This window comes from Lampetra fluviatilis, chromosome 56 (genome assembly GCF_964198595.1).
Source record: "Lampetra fluviatilis chromosome 56, kcLamFluv1.1, whole genome shotgun sequence".
NCBI lineage: Eukaryota > Metazoa > Chordata > Hyperoartia > Petromyzontiformes > Petromyzontidae > Lampetra > Lampetra fluviatilis.
This window is the reverse complement of record NC_136330.1, coordinates 7,111,267-7,135,607: the sequence shown is the minus strand read 5'-3', so window position 1 is coordinate 7,135,607 and position 24,341 is coordinate 7,111,267. Positions and strand designations below refer to the sequence as shown.

The 24,341-nt window shown below is 54.5% G+C and overlaps 1 protein-coding gene across 1 annotated transcript in view; it reads left to right on the top strand.

Annotated features, from left to right (window-relative positions):
* The window catches only part of LOC144950131 (E3 ubiquitin-protein ligase rnf213-alpha-like), an 88,769-nt gene that overhangs the window by 5,873 nt on the left and 58,555 nt on the right, over nucleotides 1–24,341 (top strand). Inside the window, exons 3-15 of the mRNA XM_078880192.1 lie at nucleotides 396–564; nucleotides 866–1,081; nucleotides 1,653–1,781; nucleotides 2,657–3,315; nucleotides 4,721–4,877; nucleotides 6,369–6,586; nucleotides 7,376–7,513; nucleotides 10,603–10,782; nucleotides 11,259–12,507; nucleotides 12,688–12,878; nucleotides 14,807–14,947; nucleotides 15,993–19,218; nucleotides 19,279–19,580. Coding sequence (XP_078736318.1) covers nucleotides 396–564; nucleotides 866–1,081; nucleotides 1,653–1,781; nucleotides 2,657–3,315; nucleotides 4,721–4,877; nucleotides 6,369–6,586; nucleotides 7,376–7,513; nucleotides 10,603–10,782; nucleotides 11,259–12,507; nucleotides 12,688–12,878; nucleotides 14,807–14,947; nucleotides 15,993–19,218; nucleotides 19,279–19,580 — 6,975 coding nt within the window. The remainder of the gene's footprint in view (nucleotides 1–395; nucleotides 565–865; nucleotides 1,082–1,652; nucleotides 1,782–2,656; nucleotides 3,316–4,720; nucleotides 4,878–6,368; nucleotides 6,587–7,375; nucleotides 7,514–10,602; nucleotides 10,783–11,258; nucleotides 12,508–12,687; nucleotides 12,879–14,806; nucleotides 14,948–15,992; nucleotides 19,219–19,278; nucleotides 19,581–24,341) is intronic.

Here is a 24,341-nt window from a genome sequence, read left to right as displayed (position 1 = left end):
ATGTGGGGCAATGTTAAATGATGTTGGTGAAATAAACTGACGAAGGAAAAGTAAGAAGCTGTCGCGTGAAGTTCAGCACTACATATAAAAGCTTTCAATTATTATTTAAAAAATTCTCTTTATCTGACTTTACCGAAAGAACCAAGAATATGAATTCCTGCAATCACGAAAGTTTGAAGTCAAAATTTATTATGCAGATAGATGCAGACAGCCCGAAAGGTAGAGAGAGAGAAACATAGAGGAAGTCACGCAGAGACACGGAGATGGAGACAAAGACACGTAGATAGAAACCCGCTTCATGTTCAATCCGCCTGGATAGGATAACACAGCGGCAACCTCGATTACTAGATAAAGGAATGCCTCTCTCCGTGCGGCTTTTTTTCTTTCTCCCCTAGAACGAGGAGGAGCTGGCGGAGAAGGAGCTTCAGAAACGCAGCGAGGTGCTGTCGCGCATCCTGGTGGAGGCCTGGCCGAGGAGGGATGGTCAAGCGACCACGGAGCACGAGGAAGTCGTCCTGCACCTGCTTGGCTGGAGGCTTTCGGCACGCTTGCTCGGACTGCACGGTTGAGTTGTCCACCGTACTGCTCTGGGCAGGGGGGGGGGGGCGCGGGGGGGGCGGGGGGTCACGCGTGGAATGAAGGGACTCCCCCCATGGCAACCCCCCCCTAATAGGGGGGGCGACTTAAAGCATCGTGAGTTGGGATTTTTGACGTGAAAATTGGGGGAGAGCTGACGACGATGATGATCATGATGACGACGATGACGACGACGATGACGACAATGACGACGACGATAATGACGATGGTAATGATGATGACAACAATGATTACGATGACGACAACGATGATGACACAATCCCCGCAGGCACCAAGCGCCGTCCGACGGACAGTCTGACGAGAGAGGCGACAATGCTGATGCAGACTGCCCTCAAGGCGTTTCAGCAGCTGGTCACCAAGATCCTGGATGGCACCGTCTCCCTGGGCATCCTCCAGCTGGTGCTGGACAGCGCGCTCAGCTTCCACGCCATCTACAGCGTACTGCAGGGTCACGGTGAGATGACCACGCCCCGCGCCAAGCGCGGTACACCGGCGCGGGAATTTCCCCCCCCCCCCTGGACCTGGCCGTCACGAATGGTAGCTCAACGGAGTGGCTCCTCAAGTGGGAGTTTACAGCAGTCAAGTACTCTCAACACACGTCTCTAAATATGAAGGGAAAAAAACGGAGTACCCTGAGAAAAATACGCACAATATAAAGGCATCATCGGGGTTGGGATTGAACCCAGGGCCTCCTGCATACCAGGCAAGGTAGTTAACATCTCGCTACCATGGCGCCAGATTAAGACTAGTCCGCAATTTGATGTGCCGCCTTCTCCTGGGAGACCCAGGGTATGGCTTCTCTTCGGCACAAACCCACAGGGTTAGGAAAGGGAGTTTCACTCCATCCGTGTGTGTTCCACCAACCCTCGCTGCTGCTGCCTTCATAGTTTTAGATCACTACAGGCAGCCACGTGTATTACCGTGCCCGCCATCGCCACTGCCACCACCACCTCCACTGCCACCGCCACCACCAACTCCACCACCACCACCGCCATCACAGCCACCACCCTCCACCCCCACCACCACCCCCGTGGCTAAACAAGGTGACGCTGCAGGTCCGGACAGGCGAGAGATGGAGCTCATGCTGACGCGGAGGCAGGAGGAGGTGACAGCGGTGCACGAGGAGGTCCGGAATGTCGAGGCTATGGTGCGCATGTGCCACGCGATTGAGGACATCGTCCAAGGTGAGGGACCCTCTGGGTTAGATTGTGGCCACGTTGGGTCAGAGGTCGGAGACTCCCGGCCGTGGTTACACCATGGGACGTCGAAGTGCACCAAGTCAATGGCTTCAGACAGAACCGTAGAGTTACACAGAGAGAGCCATCGAGCTGCATAGAGAGAGCCGTAGAGTTACATATAGAGAGCCGTAGGCTCGCTCAGAGACCCGTAGACTTACGTAGAAAGAGCCGTATAATTACATAGAGAGAGCCATAGACTTACAAAGAGAGAGCCGGAGACTTGCATAGAGAGAGCCGTAGACTCACATATATAGCCATAGACTCAGATAGAGCGAGCCGTAGGTCCGCATAGAGACACAGAGACTCACATAGAGAGAGCCATCGACTTAGAAAGAAAAAGCCATAGACTCACATAGTGAGGGCCGTAGGCTTGTATAGAGATCAATAGACTCACATATAGATCTGTAGACCCACATAGGGACCTACAGACTTGCATTGAAATGCATAGACCCACACAGATGTCCATAGGCTCTCATAGAGACCCACAGACTCACACAGACCGGTTGTGATTAAACTGGGGTCTCGAATGCCATCTCGGGTTACATGCATTGGAGGTTCAGGCGAAGGAGACAGTGAGCTTCCAAAAAATAATCTCTGTTGCTGAGCAGAGGCCCAAAATGCCGAGCTTTTTTGGCGTCGTGCGAGCCACGAGTGCCGCACGCTCCTCGGACTGAGCGAGATTTTTAGTGCCCTAAGAGCTGGAGGCAGGACAAGGATGGTTGGAGGAGGTTTCCAGAGACTCGCCGTCACGTCGTGGAAAAGTGGGGGAGCATTGTTGTCGACCCCGCCCCCCCCCCCCCGCCTCGGCCCCACACCCGCAGTGGACGTGTCGGCACTGGAGAGTCAGTGCGGGCGCAGCCTCGCGCCGTGCCCCCTTCACGACCTGGCCTGGTGGATGGGCAGCGGCTCCGGCGGCGCCATCGTGGTCACCCACTTCGGCATAAGTTCTGAGCTGCGCCAGTTCGCCCGCGGCTGCTTGCTCCTCTCACGCAGCGCGGCCTTCCTGGAGCTGTGGAAGGAGGCGGCGCTGGCCGCCCGCCACCAGGTCCTCCACCGGGCGGGGGTGGCGGCCGCCTGCTGGTGCGGCGCCTGCCGGCTGGCGTACGAGGCTGCGGCAGCGGCAGCGGCCGGCTCGCCGGCGCTCACGTCTCTCGACTGCGTGCGGCTCCTGGTGTGGCAGCCATCGCTGCGCGCCGCCTGGTCACTGATCGCCGAGCTGCGCAACGGCGCAGCTCGCCTCCACGACGTCCGCCGCCTCTTCGCCGCGCTCGAGGGCCGCCCCGCCGATGTGGGGCCCGAGCTGGCGGCGTTGGCCGCCGGCCTGGGAGGCTCGCCGGACGCCGGGTGGGTCGCTCAGAGGGCCTGGCAGATCGCGCGGTACCAAGAGATGGGGCCAGAGGTGGGCGTGGCGAGGGCCGTGCTGGCGGTAAGGGATGTGCTGGGACTGACCGGAGACTTCGACGCCCTGCTTGAGCTCACGGTAAACACCGGTGGGGGATTTTTGAACCGGTCCTGGGGCATTTCCCTATGTTGACACGGGCTCACAAGAGTACCGAGTGCAGTGTGCAAACATCGCCACTTGGGTAGACAAAGGCGTCTCGCGTGGTGCTGGGCACCCACCCACTCATTCGCCGTGCAGTCCTTCATAGGTGCTGCTCTAGTGCTACTACTGTTGCTATTTGTTTTTATTTGATCAGATAAGGCCCACTGAGCTGTATAGCTCTTTCAGAAGCGACCTATCACAAATTACATGTCAGGGGAGTGGCTTATCACGTGCAAATGTATAGCAGTAGTCAGATATTCTACATACGTGATGTTGATTCTAAATGTGGGGGGGGGGGGGGAATCACGCAATCACGGAGAGAGACACGCAGACTCCAAATATACATCAGGCGGTAGCGGCAGGGTCGGGATCGAACCCACGACCTCGTGTATACCAGGTGAAGTAGTTAACCTCTCGCCAGTGCGATGATGATGATAGAGAGACACCGCAAACTCCAAATATACAGCAGCAGGCATCAGGGTCGAGATCTCCTATCCACCGTGGCGTTGTATTCTCGGTCACAGCACTTGCCTCCAACAGTTTGTTAAGGCTATATGGGGGATCTTTGTCTTTGTTACGGAGGGGGGGGGGGTAAGGGAGCCCAGCCCTTGGCAGCTCTGGATCCAATGAAGGCCCAAGCCTCAGTCGGGAGGTCACGAGGTCAAATCCTGGCTGAGGGTTGACGTGGCCTATCATCTCTCCGGGGTGGGGGTGAGGTCGATAAAATATGTACCACTTCGTGGGGGAAGTCAACATTGATTGTCCTGTGGATACACTTTCCCCTCGCCATAAAAATGTGGAATTTCCCCTGCCGGAGATGAGCACCAATGCCTCAACGCTCATCTTGGGCAGGAAGCCACAGTATCAGCAGCTAGGAGATGTTAACTACCTCGCCTGGTATGCAGGAGGCCGTGGGTTCAATCCCGACCCTGATGCCTGCTGCTGTATATTTGGAGTTTGCGGTGTCTCTCTCTCCGTGATTGTGTGAAATTCTTCACCGGGTCCCTCCCGTGTTTCCCTCCACATTTAGAATCAATGTCACACGTTTAGAATATGATGATGATTAGCCACTTCGTTGACACATCATTTGTGATAGGTCGCTTCTGAGAAAAGAGTTATACAGCTTAGACGGTCCTTTGCCCCCACGCCCTGAAAGGATAACGTGTGGGTAACTCCCACCTCTTCCAAGACGTCTGGCCAGCCTGAAAGAATAGGCCCGAATACCCGCTAGAGGGGGGGACTCTGTCGCGCTCCCCCTCTCTCAGGGATGCCCCTTTTTAACATTTTTTTGTTTGTTTACAATCGGCGTCTAAACGGTACCTGCGTCGTCTCTTGTCGTCAGCACGAGGAATTTCACAGCAAGAAGATCAAGCACATCACCTCCAAGCTGGTCTCGGCCATGGACACCCTGATGGAGGTCACGCCTGCCAGGCTGGAGTGCCTGGAGCAGCTGTCACAGTCCAAGCAGCTGCTGGTCTGGATCAAGAGCACCTTGAAAAGTGGGTTCATCCACAAGGCCCCGAACCTCACGTAGTCAGTGGGAGCACAGAAGTAGAGTACAGTCGCTGTTGCACCAGCGTGGTCAGGCTTCTGCTTGAATCAACACCTGGCGAGCCGCCAGGTGTTGTTTTTTTTCTTAGGCAAAGGCCGGTTTCCACTTTCAGTGTCTCGTCCGCAGGGTCAGAGGCTTCCGCTTGAACCAATGAATCAGAATCTGTATACTGGATGAATCCGATGAGCTCTGAAGCTCTAATTCACAGGTGTCCATTCGGTGGTTGGCAGTAGGCAGCTGGTTGAACTGCAAGATGTCTCTGGGGAAAGACCGGTATTGACATTCATTTTCTCAATTTAACACGCAGTAGGCTTTCAATATCCAAAATAGAGGTGTTTTTTTGGGTTAGATCACGTAACTATAAATGTGATCAACCCGCCAACACCCAACACACAATTGGTGTGTGCTTGTACTTGTAATGAATAGGCACGTCCTGTTAACGTGACGGAACCTCGCTAGTCGGCTGTGTCGGGTGCTGGCGGGTTTAACGACAAAACATTCCTATTTAATCGCCTTGCACACTCGTAGGCTGTGGCGGCGTCGGCGGTTCTCGCCCACGTTTTTGACCTCATTCCTTCCCGGGGCTCCCGTCGATCACGGCAGATGATAATGATGACACCATCATCATCATTATCATCTGCCGGCAGCCTTTCGTTTTTGCAGCCAGACCCTACCTCGCTCCCTCTACGCTGTTGGCGTTGGCTGGTCTTGTGAAGAGATCTGTAGGCCCATTGTTCACTGGTGATGGATCTCTCACCTGATTGATTTTGGTTTAACACGCAGTAGGCTTTCGCGACCAATGTCATCCATCAGCCAACGCGAGTGATGACCATCCGAACCGGGCCCTGGGCCTCCCTGAGGTCGTCTTGGCCTCGAGTGAGTAACCCGGCAGGGGTGTGTAAACGTCGCCGCTCGGGGAGACAAAGGCGACCGGGATGTGGCCCTCGCCACCCACCCCCCTCGCATCACCATGTCGGCCATCGTAGGCACCCACTAACAGCACTTGCCCCGACAGCCTGTTAAGGCTACTACGGGGGGAGGGGGAACCTTTGTCTTTGGGGCCGTCCATAAATGACGTCACGCACCTTGTGACGATGTGTAAAGAGGGGGGGGGGATTTGAGAAATGTGACGTCACATCAAAATGTGCAACTTTAAATAAATATAGACAACACGTTATACTTCATTAAAAATAATTTTTAATAAATATTTTCTCCTACAACATCATAGTGCAGCGCCACATTAAATACGCACTACATTGACAATAGTTTAAAGCGATTTGAAGCATGTTTTATTATTTTTCAGGGGGGGGGGGCAGAGCTTTGTGACGTCATATTTGAGGGGGGGTCTGACTTTTTGTGACGCCGTGTGACACAAGGGGGGGGGGTTAAAATGGTCCAAAATAGCATGACGTAATTTATGGATGGCCCCTTTGTGCAGATCTGACCGAGCTGAAGGTGTTCGTGGACCTGGCGTCAATCACGGCCGGCGAGAGCGACCTCGAGGTGGACCGCGTGGCGTTCTTCCACGACGCGGTGCAGGGCTACTCGCCGCTGCTCTACGACCTCGCAGCCGGCGCCGGCTTCCCGGAGCTCGCCGACGCCGCCCGCAGCGTGTGGCGCTCCCTGGACAGCGACGCCAACCTCACCCTCAAGCTGGTACGGCGGCCCTCTACCCCCGCCCGGCACCCCCTCACGGAGTCACGCTGCTCAGCGGCGTGAGATCCGTAAAGGATCATCACTCCGTCTCGTCACGTCGGTAGCCGACCGGCGGCAGCGGTGGCGGCCAGAGGGGTAACGGGGAATCTAGGGCGACTGCCCAGGGTCCCGTGGTGTCACCCCACCCCCCACTACGGACGGCCCTGGTGGTAGCCACGCTGCTGCACGTGACTGCCTGTGGTGATCCAGCGCGGTAGCAGCAGCGAGGGTTGGTGGATCACACACGGATGGGAGGAGCCCGTACCCTGGCTGCGCCAGGAGAAGACGGAATATTAAAGCGGACGTCAATCTGTCCCTGTCTGTGCGGGGATCGAGTGTTGCTCCTCTACCACCTGCTGGTTTTCTCCAGGAGCTTCAGTTTCCCCTCACACGACGTTAAGCTTGTTAATTGGCTGATAACACCGTAATGTCTAGAGGACCGCAGAGCTTGGGCGATGGTGGGTATCACCGGCTCCTCACCACCGCGTGGCTGCTGCTGCTGCCTTCCTTGCTTGTCTGTGGTTCCTCCTCCTGGCGCCTCGTGAGTCGTCCCCTCTCTCTCTCTGAGTCGTCCTCTCTCTCTGAGTCGTCCTCTCTCGCTCTCTGAGTCGTCCTCCCTCTCTCTCTGATGTCTATAATCAAAATAATGAAAAATAAAACAACCCGTGGGATCGCGTTAGAGGCTGCGACAGCTTGGCGTGGCCAACGATGATGACGTCGATTTCCTCTGCCCCGTCCCGTCGCATGCAGAGGTGCTCCGTGCAGCACCTGCCGTGGTTACAGGCGGTGTGGCACGGCTCCGTGGAAATGTCCACTCTGTCCATGGCCACCGTCATCAACCACACCGGAGTCTACCACGTGGGCGCCATCGTGGGCAGTGGCGACAAGGTGAGCGGCTCGAGGTCATGGTCCCAGTTTGATCAGCAACGACCCTTAGACTCAAACAGATTTGTAGACTCGCACAGAGACCCGTAGACTCACACAGAGACCCGTAGACTCGCACAGAGACCTGTAGATTCACACAGAGACCCGCAGACTCACACAGAGACATATAAACCCAGCGAACAACAACGACAGCAGTGGTCGGGGGGAGACAAAGGCGACCAGGCGGACTTGGTGTTGGCCACTCACCCCCTCGTGTGCCGCAGTGCCGGCCTGCTCGCTCGCGGCACTTGCCACAATGTCTGTTAGAGCTATTCGGGGGATCTTTGTGTTTTCTGTGCGCGAGTCGTAAGACTCAAGGACGCCCTTGCCAACGAGCCGTTCTCTAAATGATGAAAAATAAGAACAGGTTTGTACCCTTTCTGGCTATAAAACAGGTGGCGTGTTCAGATGTTCAGTCACCACCTTTTCCAAGGCGTCAAGCACTGCATTAACTACACAGAGTATTTGTGGCAAAACGTGCAAACAAAACATAATCTGGTGATATATAGCATTGTCTTTGGAATTGATTGGTCTACATCAGAGACAGCCTTCTTTAGGGTCTAGTCTCACCAGTGTCAGACCAGAGACCGCCAAAAGACGAACGGTACAAGGACAATGCACTATCAGAGCATTTATAGCTCGAAGTGAGCAGCTATATCATGGGACCTGTTTGCCAGTATCAAAGTATGAAAAAATAAGAATAGGTTTAACTTTTCTGGCAATCAAACAGGAGTTGAGATGTTCAAACACCAAATAGAAACCTTTTAAGAGGTATTTGAGCATTGGCCCCACGAGAGACACGCAGAGAGAGAAAGAGAGGTGCAGAGAGAGACGAGCAGAGATGCGTTTCTTTCACACTCGCAATGAAGGACGTGGGCAGGTGCTCCAAATCGAGGGCAAACACATTTATTGTGGTTAATCTGTTAAATGCAACAGCACATGTGGCACACACCGAGTCGCCATTAACCACGTGACTGGTGTACCGTATTTTCCCGCATATAGCCCGCAAACGCAAAAATAGCGTTTTGTGTAAAACAAATTTCAGATAGCCCGCACCTCCATATACCCCGCATCCATTCATATCTTTAACGTCGTTACCGCAGCGTAATTCCATCATATTAATACAAAGTTTACATTTGCAATACATTCCACTATCAATTGTTAATATTAAAATCATAACGTGCGCAAAGAAAAAAACTAACCGGAAACGAGTGAACTTAAAACAGTAAATAAGTAACAAAAGTAAATATCCAATAAATAAGTAACACATAACTGGTAGATAGGTAAGTAAGCATACTGTTAGGCTTACCAGCATTGCACCTCATCATATTACAGCTACTGGACCGGTAGTTGCCCCTGCACAGTTTTAGCAATGGTAGACTTCGCATTGCGCAGCCAATAACGGCACTACGGTAACGCCACTGCCTCCTGGCAGAAAAGCCATTGGAAGTTTGAAACAAAGCTCACGGTCGCGACTGTATAGTGCGCAGCCAATAGCAGTGGCCTAAAGGACTCAGCAATTATGATTCCGCGTCTGGTAGACGCTTGTTAAGGCCCTTCCCATTGTGCAATCCATAGCCTCAGCTGAAACTTTCGCACCCTCCTACAGCCACTTTGAAGTATTACTGTAAGCAAAGTGCGCCCACTTCAAACATTGTCGTTTAATTGTACAAACAATTCGAATAATTTAAAACGTGATAGCATGTGCAATTTTAGTGTGAGTAGTTTATTCAGCAGTGCTTTACTCAAAGGTAAGTGTTGCATAGTGGATAGTCCTACCATGAACATTTTAAACGAGTTATGACATGTCACACGTGTAAAATATTTTTTGGATAGCCCACACCTCCATGTATGCCGCAGGGTCTTGTTTTGTTTGTAAAAAGTGGTATACCCCGCGGGTTATATGCGGGAAAATACGGTACACGTGGCGTTAATCAATAACAGTTTTCTCTTAAACCCAATTCTACTACTGATAATTTCATCTTTGTCTTTGACAATAACATTTGCTCTTTACTATTCGAATATTATTTTAATCCTAAGCTGTATGTCTATCTATACCATCCACTTATATCGGTATCTTACACTCATTATCTGAACTGAATGTGTACAGTATACGTACTGTATTTGTCACAATTGTACAACTTACTACTTTACATGTGTTCTATTCTCAATAGAAATGCAAGTAGTCATACTCTGGGTGTATGGGCATGGTTATAGAATAAACAGTATTAGGGTTAAAGATTAAGAATTAAAAGTATTAACTACAGTGCATCATCCTTTACAATGCACAGTGCTAAAACACCTCCAATTAAATATATCACAAACTAACAATTCAAAGCCAAGCTTGAAGTCGAGAACAAGTCGAGAACAAGTATAGAACATTTTTATAACGATCAAAAACAACCTTTGGGTCCTTTACATGTAAGATGCAACAACACGTGTATCACACAGCAATCTTCACCGAGTCGCCATTAACCACGTGACTGGTATACACGTCCGGTTAATCAATAACCCTGCCAGCCCCCCACAAGCCAAACTCAGTCATCACATGCTGGTGTACACACGTGCATTAATGTACTGCACAGCACATAAGGACTTATTATAAGAGTGGTCCATTTCTAATGTGCCACACATAGCATCAAGGTGAACAGTAACAAAGACAATGCACGAATCGGAACACTTATAGCTCGGGTAGAGGAACTGTTTGTCTGAACAGTCTGTGATAGCTCAATGGATTGGTTAATCATCTCTACGCTTGTTCACCCAGGAGAACCTTACCGAGAGTTTCAAGGAACTTTCTGCAGGAAAGTCCTGGCCTGTTTTCACGGTATGCGCGCTCCCAGCAAAGTAACTGGTGGCATAATTATTCACAATCGGCAAATTTGGTGCCGCCCGGCGACCGGACCGCTCGTTACCGAGTGACGTCAGCGTAGCCCCTGTGGGCCTTACCAGTGCATGCGATCGCACGACCAAATGCGGACGCCGTGGCGGTGACCGATGACGATCGGTGGCGACGTTCGGTGACCCCCGCGTGCTCGGTCGCCGACCGGCAGCCCTCGCTGGAGACGGTGCTGCTGCTGACGCTGCCCGACCCGTCGGCGGCTGGCGGTGGCGGCGAAGGTGACGGCGCCCTGCACACGTTCCGGATCCACGAGCTCCGGGAGCTGCACAGCAAACTGATGCTCACATGTGGCACGCGGGAATGGAGCGAGGAGGTGGAGACCTTCACCGAGGTGGGTGGGTGTGTGGGTGGATGCATGAGTTTGTGGGTGGTTTAGTGGTTAAGGCGCTGCATTACGAACCTTGCAACAGGAGGGTTTGATTCCCGCTCGCGGCCAACACCAGTGATGATTATTTGAACCGGCCTTCCCTAGGTGCGTGTATGGGTGAATGGGTGCTGGCTGGGTGGGTGCATGTGTGGGTGGCTGGGAGTGTGTGTGACTGGATGGATGGGTAGATGTGTGGGTCGGTCAGTGCGTGGGTAGCTGGCTGGCTTGTTGCGTGTGGCTAGATGGGTGGGTGCTGTGGCTCACAAGGCGTAGACTGGCTGGAGGGTGCTGACTGGCTGGAGGGCCCTGACTGACTGGCTGGAGTGCTCTGACTCGTAGGAGGGCCTGAGCGGCAGTTTGGCCCCAGAGCTTCGCGTCTCAAGAGACCGAACCTGGAATCCTCGCATGACAGCTCCCATTTCCTCCACCTGACCCACAAGGTGCTGGAGAGTGTCCTGAGGCTCGCCGACACTCACCTGGCCCTGAGCGCCAGCGCCAACCCGCTCTTCCGCCGCTGGACGGTGCGCGTCGCCAGCGCCGGTGCGGCGACGTCTCGCATCACCGTCGAATTCGGGCTGCCGGGTGCTGGCGCCCTGGCGGTGGACGGAGGAGCACCCCGGCAGCTGGCGCTGCTGTGTGCTGGATCGGAGCGCTGCCTGGATGAGTGGCGGGCGCACGTGAAGGCGCTGCGACGCCACTACCCACAGCTCGACCTCTACACGGCACAGCAGGTGGCGTGCCTGTGCTCCAAGGTGGGCGAGCTGGCACGGGGCGGCGTGGGCCCCGGCGCCGCCAGCGCCCTCGCCATGCTGTCGCTCGTCAAGGAGGACTGCACCGCCCGGGACGTTCAGCAGGCCGTGTCGGACGAAGCGGCGGCGCCGGTGGCAATGACGACAGACGATGAGCGATATGACGGCGGCGATGACGGCAACGACGTCCCAGGTCCGAACAATCCGGGAGCTGATGTCACTGAATCCCCGCGCCTTGACCGGCAGCTGCTGCGCCTGTGGCGGAGCTTCATGGCCACGGGCAGTGCCGTGCCCCCCGACGGCGACCCCGGCGTAGAGGCCGTGGCCCGCGTGCTGGCGCGCCTGTCCGCCGCGGCGCGGGCGAGCCCCGGCCGCCGGGCCGTCCGCCGGCGGCTCACCAATGGGCTGGCGCGGGGTCAGCCCAATCTGGTGGTGTGCGCGGACGAGGAGGAGGAGTTCACGTCGGCGCTGTCCCTCTACCTGAGCGACGAGGACGAGCCGCTGCCGGCGCCCGACGAGGTGCTGGTGTGCTCGCCCGACACCACCGTTGAGGAGGTGGAGCTGTTCATGAGGAGGGCGCTGAGCGGCGACGCCGGCGACGGCAACGTCAAGATCCACTCGCTGCTGTGCGCCGACCGGCTGAGCTACGAGGCGAGCGTGTGCATGGAGGAGCTGGTGCTGGTGGAGCGCCAGCCGGCCGGCCGCTACCAGCTCGTGGTGTTCTGCCACGCACGGGAAGAGCACTGCTACGCCGCGTCGTGCCTCGGCGAGTTCCGAGCGAGCGCCGCACCGCGGATGCCCGCCGAGCAACTCCGCTGGTGCCTGTGGCGCCGCCTGCAGGTGGAGGCGGAGCGCGGGGGCTGGGCGGCGCCGGTGGCGGCGAACGCCTTCGCCGAGCGGCTCAGGGCTCGGGTCGTCTGGTCGACGCGGCCTGGAGTGGGTGCGTTTGGCGTAGGGCCTGTTGGTGGGGGGTGGTTTACGGCAAGGTTGCCAACTTATCCACAGACCAAATCTGGATAGGTGGCAACCCTTGTCAGTGGGTGGGTGACATGGTTGCTGATGACGCCAATGCATCTTTTGCTGCTGCTGATATGGACGCCGACGCCGTGTGCGCTTGTAGGAAAGTCGCTGCATGTGCAGCGTATGCACGACGTGCTGCGGTCGACCTTTGGCGGCCGGAGCCGGCTGCACACCGTGCGGCTCATGGGCCAGGCGGTGGACGAGGCGGCCGTGGTGGCCTCCCTGCTGAAGCTGCAGGAGCCCCCGGGGCAGGAGAGGCCTCACCTCGTCCACGTCGACGTCACCGCTGCCGTGAGCAGCTGCCGCTAGGCTCACCGGTCACGTGCTTGGCCCCATCAGAGGGCTTCCCCACCCCTCTCACCCCCCCTGCACCCCCGGGGGGCCCGAGGAGCCGCGTGTGAGCCATGCGGGCTCAGTAAGGCGGTCCGGGTCAAACGTCACGCACGTGCCCGGCGCGGGTGCACGAGCGGAGATGCCGCATCGGCGACGTGTACCGACTGACGTCACAGGCGCGCGGTGGTGGTTGTGGTGGTAGTGGTGGTGACGGTGGTGGCGACGGTGGTGGTGTTGGCGATGGCAGTGGTGGTAGTGATGTGGTGATGGTGGTGGTAGTGGTGGTGATGTAGTGGTGATGTGGTGATGGTAGGGGTGGTCGTTGTGATGGTGGCCACGCTGCTGCACGTGGCTGCCTGTAGTGATCCAGCACTGGAGGCAGCAGCAGCAGCACCACCACACGGACGAATATGAAACTCCTAACCCTGTGGGTGGGCACTGAGGAGGAGCCGTACCCGTGCCTCGGCCCAGGGGAATGCGTTCACAGCAAAGTGTGTGAACTGACCCTCAACATTTACAACACACCGGTTAGTGCCCAAGTCGTGACTAATCGGCACATGCCGACGCGGCAAACCCCTTAACGAATTGGACATGCCGTGGCAGTGACTGGCGATTTTGATAACACGCGCGTAATGACGTCCGACACACGCGGTTTCATCATTTACTCGGAGCCTTTATTCGGGCACAACGCTATGCCCTAGGCCGGGGCTTCGGCTCTTGAGGCACGAAACTTCGCCTTCTCTCCCAGCGTCCCCTCCCCTCATGCTTAGCCCCTTTTATATCCCTAGAGCCCCCCTTCTGGAAGCTTCGCCCACCCCATTTCCATCAGCCATCCTGCCCCCTCCTCCTCCTTCCCTCTCCTCATTCCTCCTCCCTCTTCTCCCTCCCTCTTTCCTCCTCCTCCTTCTCCCTTTCTCCTCCATCCTCCTCTCCTCTCCCCCCTCCTCCCCCCTCATCTCTCCTTCTCCTTCCTCATCCTCCTCCCTCATCCCACCTCCCCCCCTCCTCCCCCCTCTTCTCCTCCTCCTCAAAAGGTTGTCAATCGTCTCCCCTTCCATTCAACCCCTTCATTTCCCTGCCTTTTCCGTCTGAATCTCTCCTACAATCCTTTTGAATCTCCCATCCTGACCAATCGTCTTTGAGGCCTCCCTGCATCAATCTTAGGCCTTGCTTGACTTCTTGACTGTCCGTCCACACGTACACTGATGTCAGGTAAGCGGACTGTTGCCTCGGTCGTTAGACGTTGTAGATATTCACGCGATCTAACACCAAACTACAAAACATTAGTATTGAAAATATTGGTTTAACACGTAGCAGGCTTTCCTGACCAATATCATCCATCATACGGGTGTTTTGGGTTAGATCGCGTAAAAATATTAATGTCGGTAAACCCGCCACCACCCGACACAGACAATTAGTAAGGTTTGTCACGTAAACAGAACGTGCCAATTTGTTAATAGTACAGCCACACCGGTTGTGTGTTGGACAGAAAATCCACAACATTTACAATCTGAGTACGACGTTTCACCAGTAATTACAACTAGCTTCATCAGGCGGACAGACAGATTTGTAGAGAAATCCTCCTGTTTCGTTCCTTAAATATGGGCATAGATGTGATGACGTCACTCGTGAGAACTTCCTGAGCAATGGTGGGGGGGGGGGGATTAATGAATGAATATTGACTATGGATATCCATTGCCGGGTGGGTTATTTATTTGGTAATCAACGTACATTATGCATGCGCATTATGTAAGCCCGTTGTTCTTGTGCCTCCTGTCGATCGTGTGGTTGCGAAATACTATGGACGTGTTAAGTTGATAATATAATAATGTGAAATCTGGGGGTCCTCCTTTGCCTGCCCCCCCCACCCCCCTGATGCCAAACAGGTGTGCTCGGGTCTCAGCGCCTTTCTCTTCCGCCTGCTGGCGCTGCGGTGTCTGAGTGGCGCTGGCGGTGCCATGTGGCGCTGCAGCGCCTCTCACCTTTACGTCGTCGAGATCACGCAGGGGGAGGGGGGAGAGGGGGAGGTGGGTGGCGCCAGCTCGGACTCATGCAGGGTGAGAAAGCCACGTGTCACCATCGTCACCGTCGTCAGCGTCGTCAGCAGAGCCACTGTCAGGCACTTGCAGTGGCATCAGTAGCAGCACCGATAAATACATACAAAAAAATACATTAAAAAACTATTATATTCAATCATCTGCAGCATGAGCAGAGGCACTATCAGCAGTAGTAGCAGCAGCATGAGTCACACGAAGCAGCAGCACCGATAAATACACTTTTACATAATATAATATAATACAAAATCATCAGCAGAGGCACTATCTGCAGTAGCAGTGGCATCAGTCACACGAGCAACAATACCGAGAAATCAATAAATGACAAAATAGTGCAAAATGAGCAGCAAAATTAGCATCTTCAGCAGAGGGACTATCAGCACTTTCCGCAGCAGTACCGAGTTAACATCTCACCACCGTGGTTCATGGAGGCCCGGAGTAGATTTCCAAAGTGGGGGGTTCTTTTCTCTCATCCACAGGCCACTTGTGATACCATTTCCCCTTATGCCGCCCTTCTGCCCCACCCTATCTTAGATCATCATCATGTGATGTTAACTTGTCTGGTATGCAGGAGGTCGTGGGTTCATTTCCGACTTGGACGCCTGCTGTATATTTGGAGTTTGCATGTCTCTCTCATCATCATCACGGTGGCTAGGAGATGTTAACTACCTCGCCTGGTATACTGGAGGTCGTGGGTTCAATTCCGACTCGGATGCCTGCTGTATATTTGGAGTTTGCGTTTCTCTCTCTCTCTCTCCCCCGTGGTCGCGGGGATTTTTTTTCCGGGTTCTCCAGTTTTTCCCCTCCACATTTAGAATCAACAAGGTCACGTGTTTTAAATTATGTTGATCTTCTCTAAATCTCCATGTGATGATAGTAAGCCCACTTAGGTGAGAAGCCATGTAATATCCAAAAAATAAAACAGCTACGAAAGAAGTTACTTTTAATTGAATGAATCATCATCGTAATAATCATTATCGTCATCACCATGATCAGTGGGCCTGTCTGCATTTGTCAGGCTCCTCGCGGTGTGCGTCTGCTGGACCTGTTCCCGGGAGTGCGGTGCCACTCGCCGAGGGAGTGTCTCGACCAGCAGGCGTCAACCCAGGCCGATGGACAGGCCCAGGAACAGGCACGGGGACAGCTCATGGACCACCTCCTCTTTGTCAGCGAGCGGTACCAGCGACCCTTCCAGTACCTGGAGAGACTTCGCCTGCAGCAGGACCTTGACAGCTTCAGCTACGAGCTGGGCCCGGCGGAGGGAACTCCGGCGCTGTGGCTGCGCACCGTGCTGGCGTACTGCGGGGTTGCTGACCCCTCCTGGGCAGAGCTTCGCAACTTCCTGAGGTTCCTCGACGTGCAGCTGCTCGACTGCGAGCGGTCGGCGTTCTGTGACCGGGAGCACGTCGGCGACGTGCTGCCCGGGTTCCGGCGCTTCGTCGTCGAGTTCGTGGTCCTCATGGCGCGGGACTTCGCGACGCCCTCCCTCGATGTCTCCGACGAGAGCCCCCAGGCGCTCCGGCGGCGCGCGGGCGAGGGAGACCTCGCGCCCTTCCAGATCCGCAAGGCGTGGGAGAGCCGGCCACACCCCTATGTCTTCTTCAACGCGGACCGCCACTCTCTGACGTTCCTTGGGTTCCACATGCAGTTGAACCTGCGGAGGGGCGTCGACGCGGTCGACCCTCGCACGAGGGACGTCCTCAAACCAGACGCCATCAGCATCCAACTCTACATGAGCCTCAGGGCGCAGCGCGTCGACTTCAATGTGAACTTCGACACGCTGCCGCGGAACGCCAAAGTCGAGACGCTCTGCACGGTGCTGGGGATCGCGCAGCCCTCGGACCCCGACACCACCTATGAGCTGACGATGGACAACGTCCTGAAGATGCTCGCCATCCACATGCGCCTCCGCTGCGGCATCCCCGTCGTCGTCATGGGCGAGACGGGCTGCGGCAAGACGAGGCTCGTCAAGTACCTGTGCGGCCTGCAGAGGGGCCACCTCCAGGCCGACAACATGAAGCTACTAAAGGTGCACGGCGGCACAACCGTCGCTGACGTCCAGGCCAAGATCCGGGAGGCGGAGTTCGCGGCCCGGCTCAACAAGGTGAGGTTTGGGCTGGACACGGTGTTGTTCTTTGATGAGGCCAACACTACGGAGGCGATCCACGCCATCAAGGAGGCCCTGTGCGACGGCACAGTCGACGGCGAGCCGTTCGACGCCAACTGCGGCCTCAAGATAGTCGCGGCCTGCAACCCGTACCGGATGCACTCAGAGGCCAAGATCCGGCAGCTGGAATCGTCCGGGCTGGGATACCGGATGGCGGCATCACAAACGGCGGAGAGGCTTGGCGGGATCCCTCTGCGCCACCTGGTGTACCGCGTGCATCCTCTCCCGCCCTCGCTCATGCCGCTTGTGTGGGACTTCGGGCGGCTGAGCGATGACGTCGAAGGGCGGTACATCGGCCAGATCGTCGAGCGGGCCCTCGCACCGCACGGCATCCCCGTGGGCGGTGCGGCCCTAGTCGCTCGTGCACTGGCCGCCTCACAGCGCCACGTGCGGAGCCGGCGCGACGAGTGCGGCTTCGCGAGTCTGCGCGACGCCGAGCGGTGCATCGCCGTATTCCTCTGGCTCTATGCCCGGCGGGAGGCACTCTTCGCGAGTTGCGTGCTCCTGCCAGGCTGCCGCGCCGCTCTGGACGCCGTCGCGAGGGCTCTCGTCGTGGCCGTCGGCGTCTGCTACCACTGCTCGATGCAGGATCGCGAGGGCTACAGGAGGAGCGTTTGCGAGGAGCTGCCGGCACCGTTTGACAACCCCGACCGGGTGCTCGCGGAGATCACCGCCTGCCAGGAGCTGTTTCTGGGGAACCTGGAGCTGGGCGAGACCATCGCCAGGAACGCCGCACTCCAGGAGAACGTCTTCATGATGGTGGTGTGTGCCGAGCTGAGGATCCCGCTGTTCCTCGTCGGCAAGCCAGGCAGCTCCAAGTCGCTTGCCAAGGCGGTGGTGTCGCACGCCATGCAGGGGCCTTTCGCGCCCATGGAATTCTACAGGCGCTTCAAGCAGATCCACGCCGTGTCCTTCCAGTGCAGCCCACACTCCACCTCGGAGGGCATCGTGGGCACGTTCAGGCAGTGTGCCCGCTTCCAGGAGGGCAAGAACCTAGAGGAGTTTGTGTCGGTCGTTGTCCTCGACGAGGTGGGCCTGGCCGAGGACTCGCCCAAGATGCCGCTCAAAGCGCTGCACCCGCTGCTGGAGGACGGCTCCGTGGACGACGACCCGAAGCCCCACCAGAAGGTGGGCTTCGTGGGCATTTCGAACTGGGCCCTGGACCCGGCCAAGATGAACCGCGGGATTTCCGTTGTCAGGGGGAGCCCGGACAAGGCCGAGCTGGTGGCGACCGCGAGGGGGATCTGCTCGTCGGATCACCTCATCCTGTCCGTGCTCGAAGGCCTCTTCTCGACGCTGGCCGGCGGCTACCTGAGGGTGTGCGAGCGGCAGAAGAGGGGCTTCTTCGGCCTCCGGGACTTCTACAGCCTCGTCAAGATGCTGTTTGGCACCTGCCAGGGGTCCGGTTCCGCGCCGACGGTGCCGGAGCTGCAGCGGGCCATCCTGAGAAACTTCGGCGGCAGTTCGGACGTCGAGCCGCTGGCGATCTTCGGCGTGGTGGACCAGGGCTGCCATGATCCGCTGAGCCTCGTCAGGGAGAACATCGCCTCCGGCGCTGACGAGACCGAGTGCCGGTACCTTCTCCTTCTCACTCAGAACTACTCGGCGCTCTCCATCCTGCAGCAGGACGACTCCCTGGGCCTGGCGGATGGTGCCGAGATCATCTTCGGCTCGAGCTTCCCCCGGGACCAGGAGTACACGCAGGTGTGCCGCACCATCAACCGCATCAAGGTGTGCATGGAGGCCGGCAGGATGGTGGTGCTGCTCAACCTACAGGGCCTCTACGAGAGCCTCTACGATGCACTCAACCAGTACTACGTTCACCTGGGTGGGCAGCGGTATGTAGACCTGGGGCTGGGCACGCACCGCGTCAAGTGCCGCGTGCACCGGCGATTCCGCCTCGTCATCATCGAGGAGTCGCGCGTTGTCCACCGCCACTTCCCCGTCCCGCTCGTCAACCGCCTGGAGAAGCACTTCTTGGACATGGGCGTCGTGCTGCGTGAGGGGCAGCGCCGGCTGGCAGAGGCGCTCCGGTGCTGGCTCTGGAGCTTCGCGGAGATGGTCGGGGATGAGACGAGTGAGGGCCGGTGGCCGGACGACGAGGAGGGGGAGGATGGGAGGGCCGGCGGTGGGGGAGGGCCCCGAATCGCCGCCGTCATCGTCGGCTACCACTCGGACGCCTGCGCCGCGGTGGCCCTGCAGGTCGCGAGCCGCATGGCGCCGGATATCCCAGAGGGCCTCGAAGGGCCGCTCGCGGAGGCCCAGGAGACGCTGCTGAGGTGCGCGGCGCCAGACGCCGTCGTGAGGCTGCGGCACAGCGGCCTGTCGGACGCCGCAGCGGAGATCTGGCAGAAGTACTTCGTGCAGCAGCAGCACGGCTCCCTGCAGGAGTTCGTACGGCAGCAGCTGGAGTTGGCGAGCGACGGCCTGCTGGTGGAGGTAACCCGCCACGCACCAGCGCCTCGCCCTCCCGGTGTTTGCTTTCAGAGCAGCCGCTGATTGGGGCGGGGGGGGGAGGCTGGGGGTGCAGGTGTGGGGGGGTTCTGGGGAGTGATGAAAAGTGACAAACGGCACCATGAGAGTCGTGTGAAGTAGCAGAGGGACGGCGCGGCTCGGTTTGAGCGATGTTGGTGGTAAGAGCTGTGGGGCGGAGGGGGGTAGAGGAGATGATGACGACGATGTCAATGACGATGTCAATGATAACGATGACGATAACGACGATGATGATGGTGGCTCTGCCCCCGGCTACGCCCCCTTTCTCGAACCCACCAGCAGGTTCTTGGTGTGCCCCTTCTGTGACCTTTCCCCTCGATCCCCCTCTGGTATATCACGTGGCCCGCTGACGTCAGGGCTGCCATAGGCCGCAGTTTCAATACATGCCTCCAGAGGAATGAAGACATGATGCAGGCATTTAACTCATCGACTTTGGTCCCTCGAAGTACTACAGGTAAGGTTTGTCGGAAGTCACCAGCCATGAGAAAAGTTACACCACCCATAATCCTGGAATTGTTGCGGAGGTCCTGCAAAGTTATGTTGACAGTCTCAAATGCTCCCTTGTGGGACATGGTCTATTCATCCCACACTATTAATTCACAGTTAACCAGGACTTATGCAAGGGCAGTCCCCTTTGAAATATTGCAAACGGGGTTTTCTTGTCGGGATAGATCTAATGGAAGCTTGAATGTGGAATGGGCAGTTCTTCCTCCAATAAGCAGAGTCGATGCAATCCCTGATGATGCCACAGCCAGAGCAATTTTCTGCCTCTGGCGAACCTTAGCCAGAAGCAGGTTGAGAACAAAGGTCTTCCCAGTACCGCCAGGTGCATCAAGGAAAAACATACCTCCAGTTTTTTTACTCAATGTCTTCCAAGATTTTCCTGTAGGCTTCTCTTTGTGCATCCATCAGCTTTGGTTCATTCTCCTCAATAAATTTAAGAATCTCTAAACCATCATAGGATATTTCACGTACGATCTTTTGGGCAAGGGCATGCAGGTTGTCCCTGGAGGGTGTTGGTAGTCCGAAAGAGTTGAGGTCTTTTCCACCAATGGAGCAAAGTTTATCTTCAAGGAGGATGAGGGCCTGGTTAAAGATGACATCAGAAAAGTTCACCTCGAGGTTGGGATTTTTTTGTTGAGCTCTGTGGAGGATGTCCTCACTCATGCCCTCTTTGTATTTTTCCCAGAGTCCCATGGGGTTAGATGAGCTGCAAACTTGAAGAATTATGCAGATGAGCAATCTGAGTTGAGAAGGGGACTGACTAACAGAAGCTTCTGTCATAGCTTTATCAAGATGCTGATAATCCTCAAGAATTCCACGAAGATTGCAAGCTTCCCTGTATGTTTCACAAACAACTCCATCCACTATTTTGAGGTCTTGGAAAGATTTTGGCCCTTTCACAACAAGGAGAAGCATTCGCAGAAAGTAGCACTCCTGATTGTTGGGATGAACTTTGTAGACTCTTCGCAAGGCATCAGATTCACCGTCACCAGCACGTCGCTTCCATTTCTTTTGAGCAGTCCATGTATAGTAAGAGGGAACTTTATGGTAGAGCAGGTTGGCAGCAAATGGGTCACTTTGGCACAAAAAAACGCCATCAGGGTTGTATATTGTGGAGCCAGGGCCTGTTCTTGGGCATTTCATTCGGTGAAGTAGATGCGTTGACCATTTTCGAGGTGAACTGCCAAATGGACCGTGGGGGAACGCTCATGGATGGGGAAGCCAAGAATTCTCCAAATGGCCTCTTTGGTGCCGATGTATCTTCCTTTGACAAAAAGCTGAACTTCATACACACTTTGCCCCTCTTTTTGTAAGGCAAACACGGCCATGTCAGACCCTTTGTTGATGTATTTGCAAACATATTTGATGGCTTTCACAGAATTGCAGAATTCCACATTAATGTGGGCCTCAAAGATCTTGCACAGAAGAGGGCAGTAGGGAACGATCCACTGGTTGTCAACCTTCATTTCAGAGTTAGTGCCAGGTCTGAGCGTTGTTTCAAATCCACCATCTTCTATATTTCTGCGACGATATAGAGGATAGCCATCATGCCCTGCCTGAGTTTCTTTCAAGAAGTTTCTTGGATACTTATTGGTACACTTGCGGTCTTGCATACATGGCGATTTTGGATTGAACTCCCCACATGGGCCATGGACCATTTGCTTGCAGATCACATCAAATATGGCAGGGTCTTGATTCGGGTCAGGTAGCTCAGCACAGATGAATGAGTCAATGTCATTTGCATGATTTTCCCTCATCCATAGCAATATGTGAGCATGAGGAAGAACACGTTTTTGCCAGTCAATTGTGTGCAAGTTACATCTTGCCTTCCCAAAGACGCCGCCTTCCTTTGTAGTAATGAGCCTCATGAGTTCATCTACTTTGAGTTTAAACACCCTTGCAATGATGTCATGTCTCTCTGTTGGCTTTTGGTTTTGATAAAGCTCAACCTGGATCTCCTTCCATTTTGAGCCTCATGAGTTCATCTACTTTGAGTTTAAACACCCTTGCAATGATGTCATGTCTCTCTCCTTCCATTTTGGATTGCAAGTGAAGGTGATAAAGAGATCGGGCCTGCCATATTGCCTGATATAGGTCATGGCATCTTGAGTCCTCTCGTGCATGTATCTTGGACCACCTGTGAAGGATGAAGGCAAGATAACTAATCTCCCCACATTCTGAACGTTTGCATCTCCTTCGGCATTGATAGCGTCCCTGAGATGAACTTACTGTTCTACACACAAGCGTTTTTGATTGAGTTGAATGTAAAGAAGGCGCTCACTCTCAATTTTGGCATACTCGTCAACAACATACTGGTGAAAGAGGTTGGCGCACCTCAATATGCGGTTTCCGCCTTCCCTGTCCATGATCATGAAGGAATAGAAGTCCTTAGAGGAGAGTTTTTTTAGGATGACTTTGTCCAGTTGCTTTTATAATTTGAGGAATCTGGACGTGGTACCCATCTTGCCCTTGCCACAGTATAATGGGGTATTGTAGGGCATCATATGCTCTGTTTGTCTCCGGAATTCGTTTGATGGTGTTGTCTTGGTATCGAAGCACAATGTCTCTCTTACCATGTTCTTCACCCACCATGAGAACAGCAGCCTCACCACAAGTTGGGGCATTGAACCTCCGTGCATGCTCCCCGCTTGGGACCTTGGATGCACTGATTACAACCTGATAATCATTGGAAGTGATTATTATTTGGTTCTTTCGGTTAAGTCACGTCTAAAGATAAAATAATAAATGAAAATAATAGCATTACGACGTTTCGATTGCAACACAAGCAATCATCATCAGGCATAAAATAAATAGCAACAAAAATCTAACTAGAAAACTATAGACAGACATACAAGCAGACAGACATCACAAGGACACACAGAGAGAGGACAGTCACGAAAGCTCCAAAATTAAGATTGAACCACTTCTACGGGGAAGTTTTAAGCTTATCTCTTTTTCTCTCTCTCTGGCTATTTGTTCTCTCTGCCTGTGTCCTCTCTTTGGAATTTTCACACTTAAATTCTAACTTAGCAATCTTTGAAATACGTAATCAACCAGGCTATGCATTAATTGTGTGTTGACCAACTCTCTGTGTTGCATTACATCACATTTCGATATTTTGCTAGGTCATTTAATTTTAGTGTGCCTTTCTCCTAATTTTCAAGCTTGCGTGCCGTGCCACGTCGTCATCTTACTTGCAGCAGCACGTTGCCGTCCACTCATTGATATGCTAATTTTCTCTGCCCCCTCCCTCTCTCCGTCCCCCCTCTCTATATTTAAGGGACCGTCACAGAAACGACCCCTCTCTTTGTGCCGATATGTGTCCTCTCTCTGTGTCCTTGTGATGTCTGACTGCTTGTATGTCTGTCTATAGTTTTCTAGTTAGATTTTTGTTGCTATTTATTTTATGCCTGATGATGATTGCTTGTGTTGCAATCGAAACGTCGTAATGCTATTATTTTAATTTATTATTTTATCTTTAGACGTGACTTAACCGAAAGAACCAAAGAATAATTCCTGCAGTCACGAAAGCTCCAAAATTAACATTGGAAGTGACTTGTTGTGCTGCATGTTTGAAACTTGTAACCAATAAATTGTGTTGGTTGAGCATCCCTTGGAGGGAGATGACAATTTCTAGTCTGGCACCAGGAACACTGCTGCATCGCTGGTTGCCTTGCTGACCTTCATCTCCCATGAAGTATATCTGAAGAAACTTTGGCTCTTCGCCAGTCAATGGCTGAATGGATCCAATTCGATGATAGACTTGGCCTTGAACTTTGAATGTGGGCATAAATCCTGGCTCCACTATCTCCTTAGTCGCACCAAAAGAAGTCATTTGAAAACAGGAATTGTACTTCCTGATGTTGGTCAGAAAGTGTTTAGACTCCGGGGTATGACCAGATACCAAGGATTTGAGTGGCTCGGGGGGCGTCTGCACAAGGCAAAGTTTGACTTTTCCATCACTGCAGCCCATTCCCTTGGATTCTCCTTTCCACTTTTTAGCACCACATTCTGCGCAAGTAAATGACATACAGCCTAATATCACCATGGATTGATAATCGAGATCTGGTTGGTAAATAAAAGCTGCTCTGTTCCAGTCCGGGTTATTTCTTCTTGTTCTCAATGCAGCCGCATCACGGACTTGCCTCTGGTGCACCATTTTATGATGTTGTGGTTCCTCAATCCGTGCCGCTGCAGTGACTG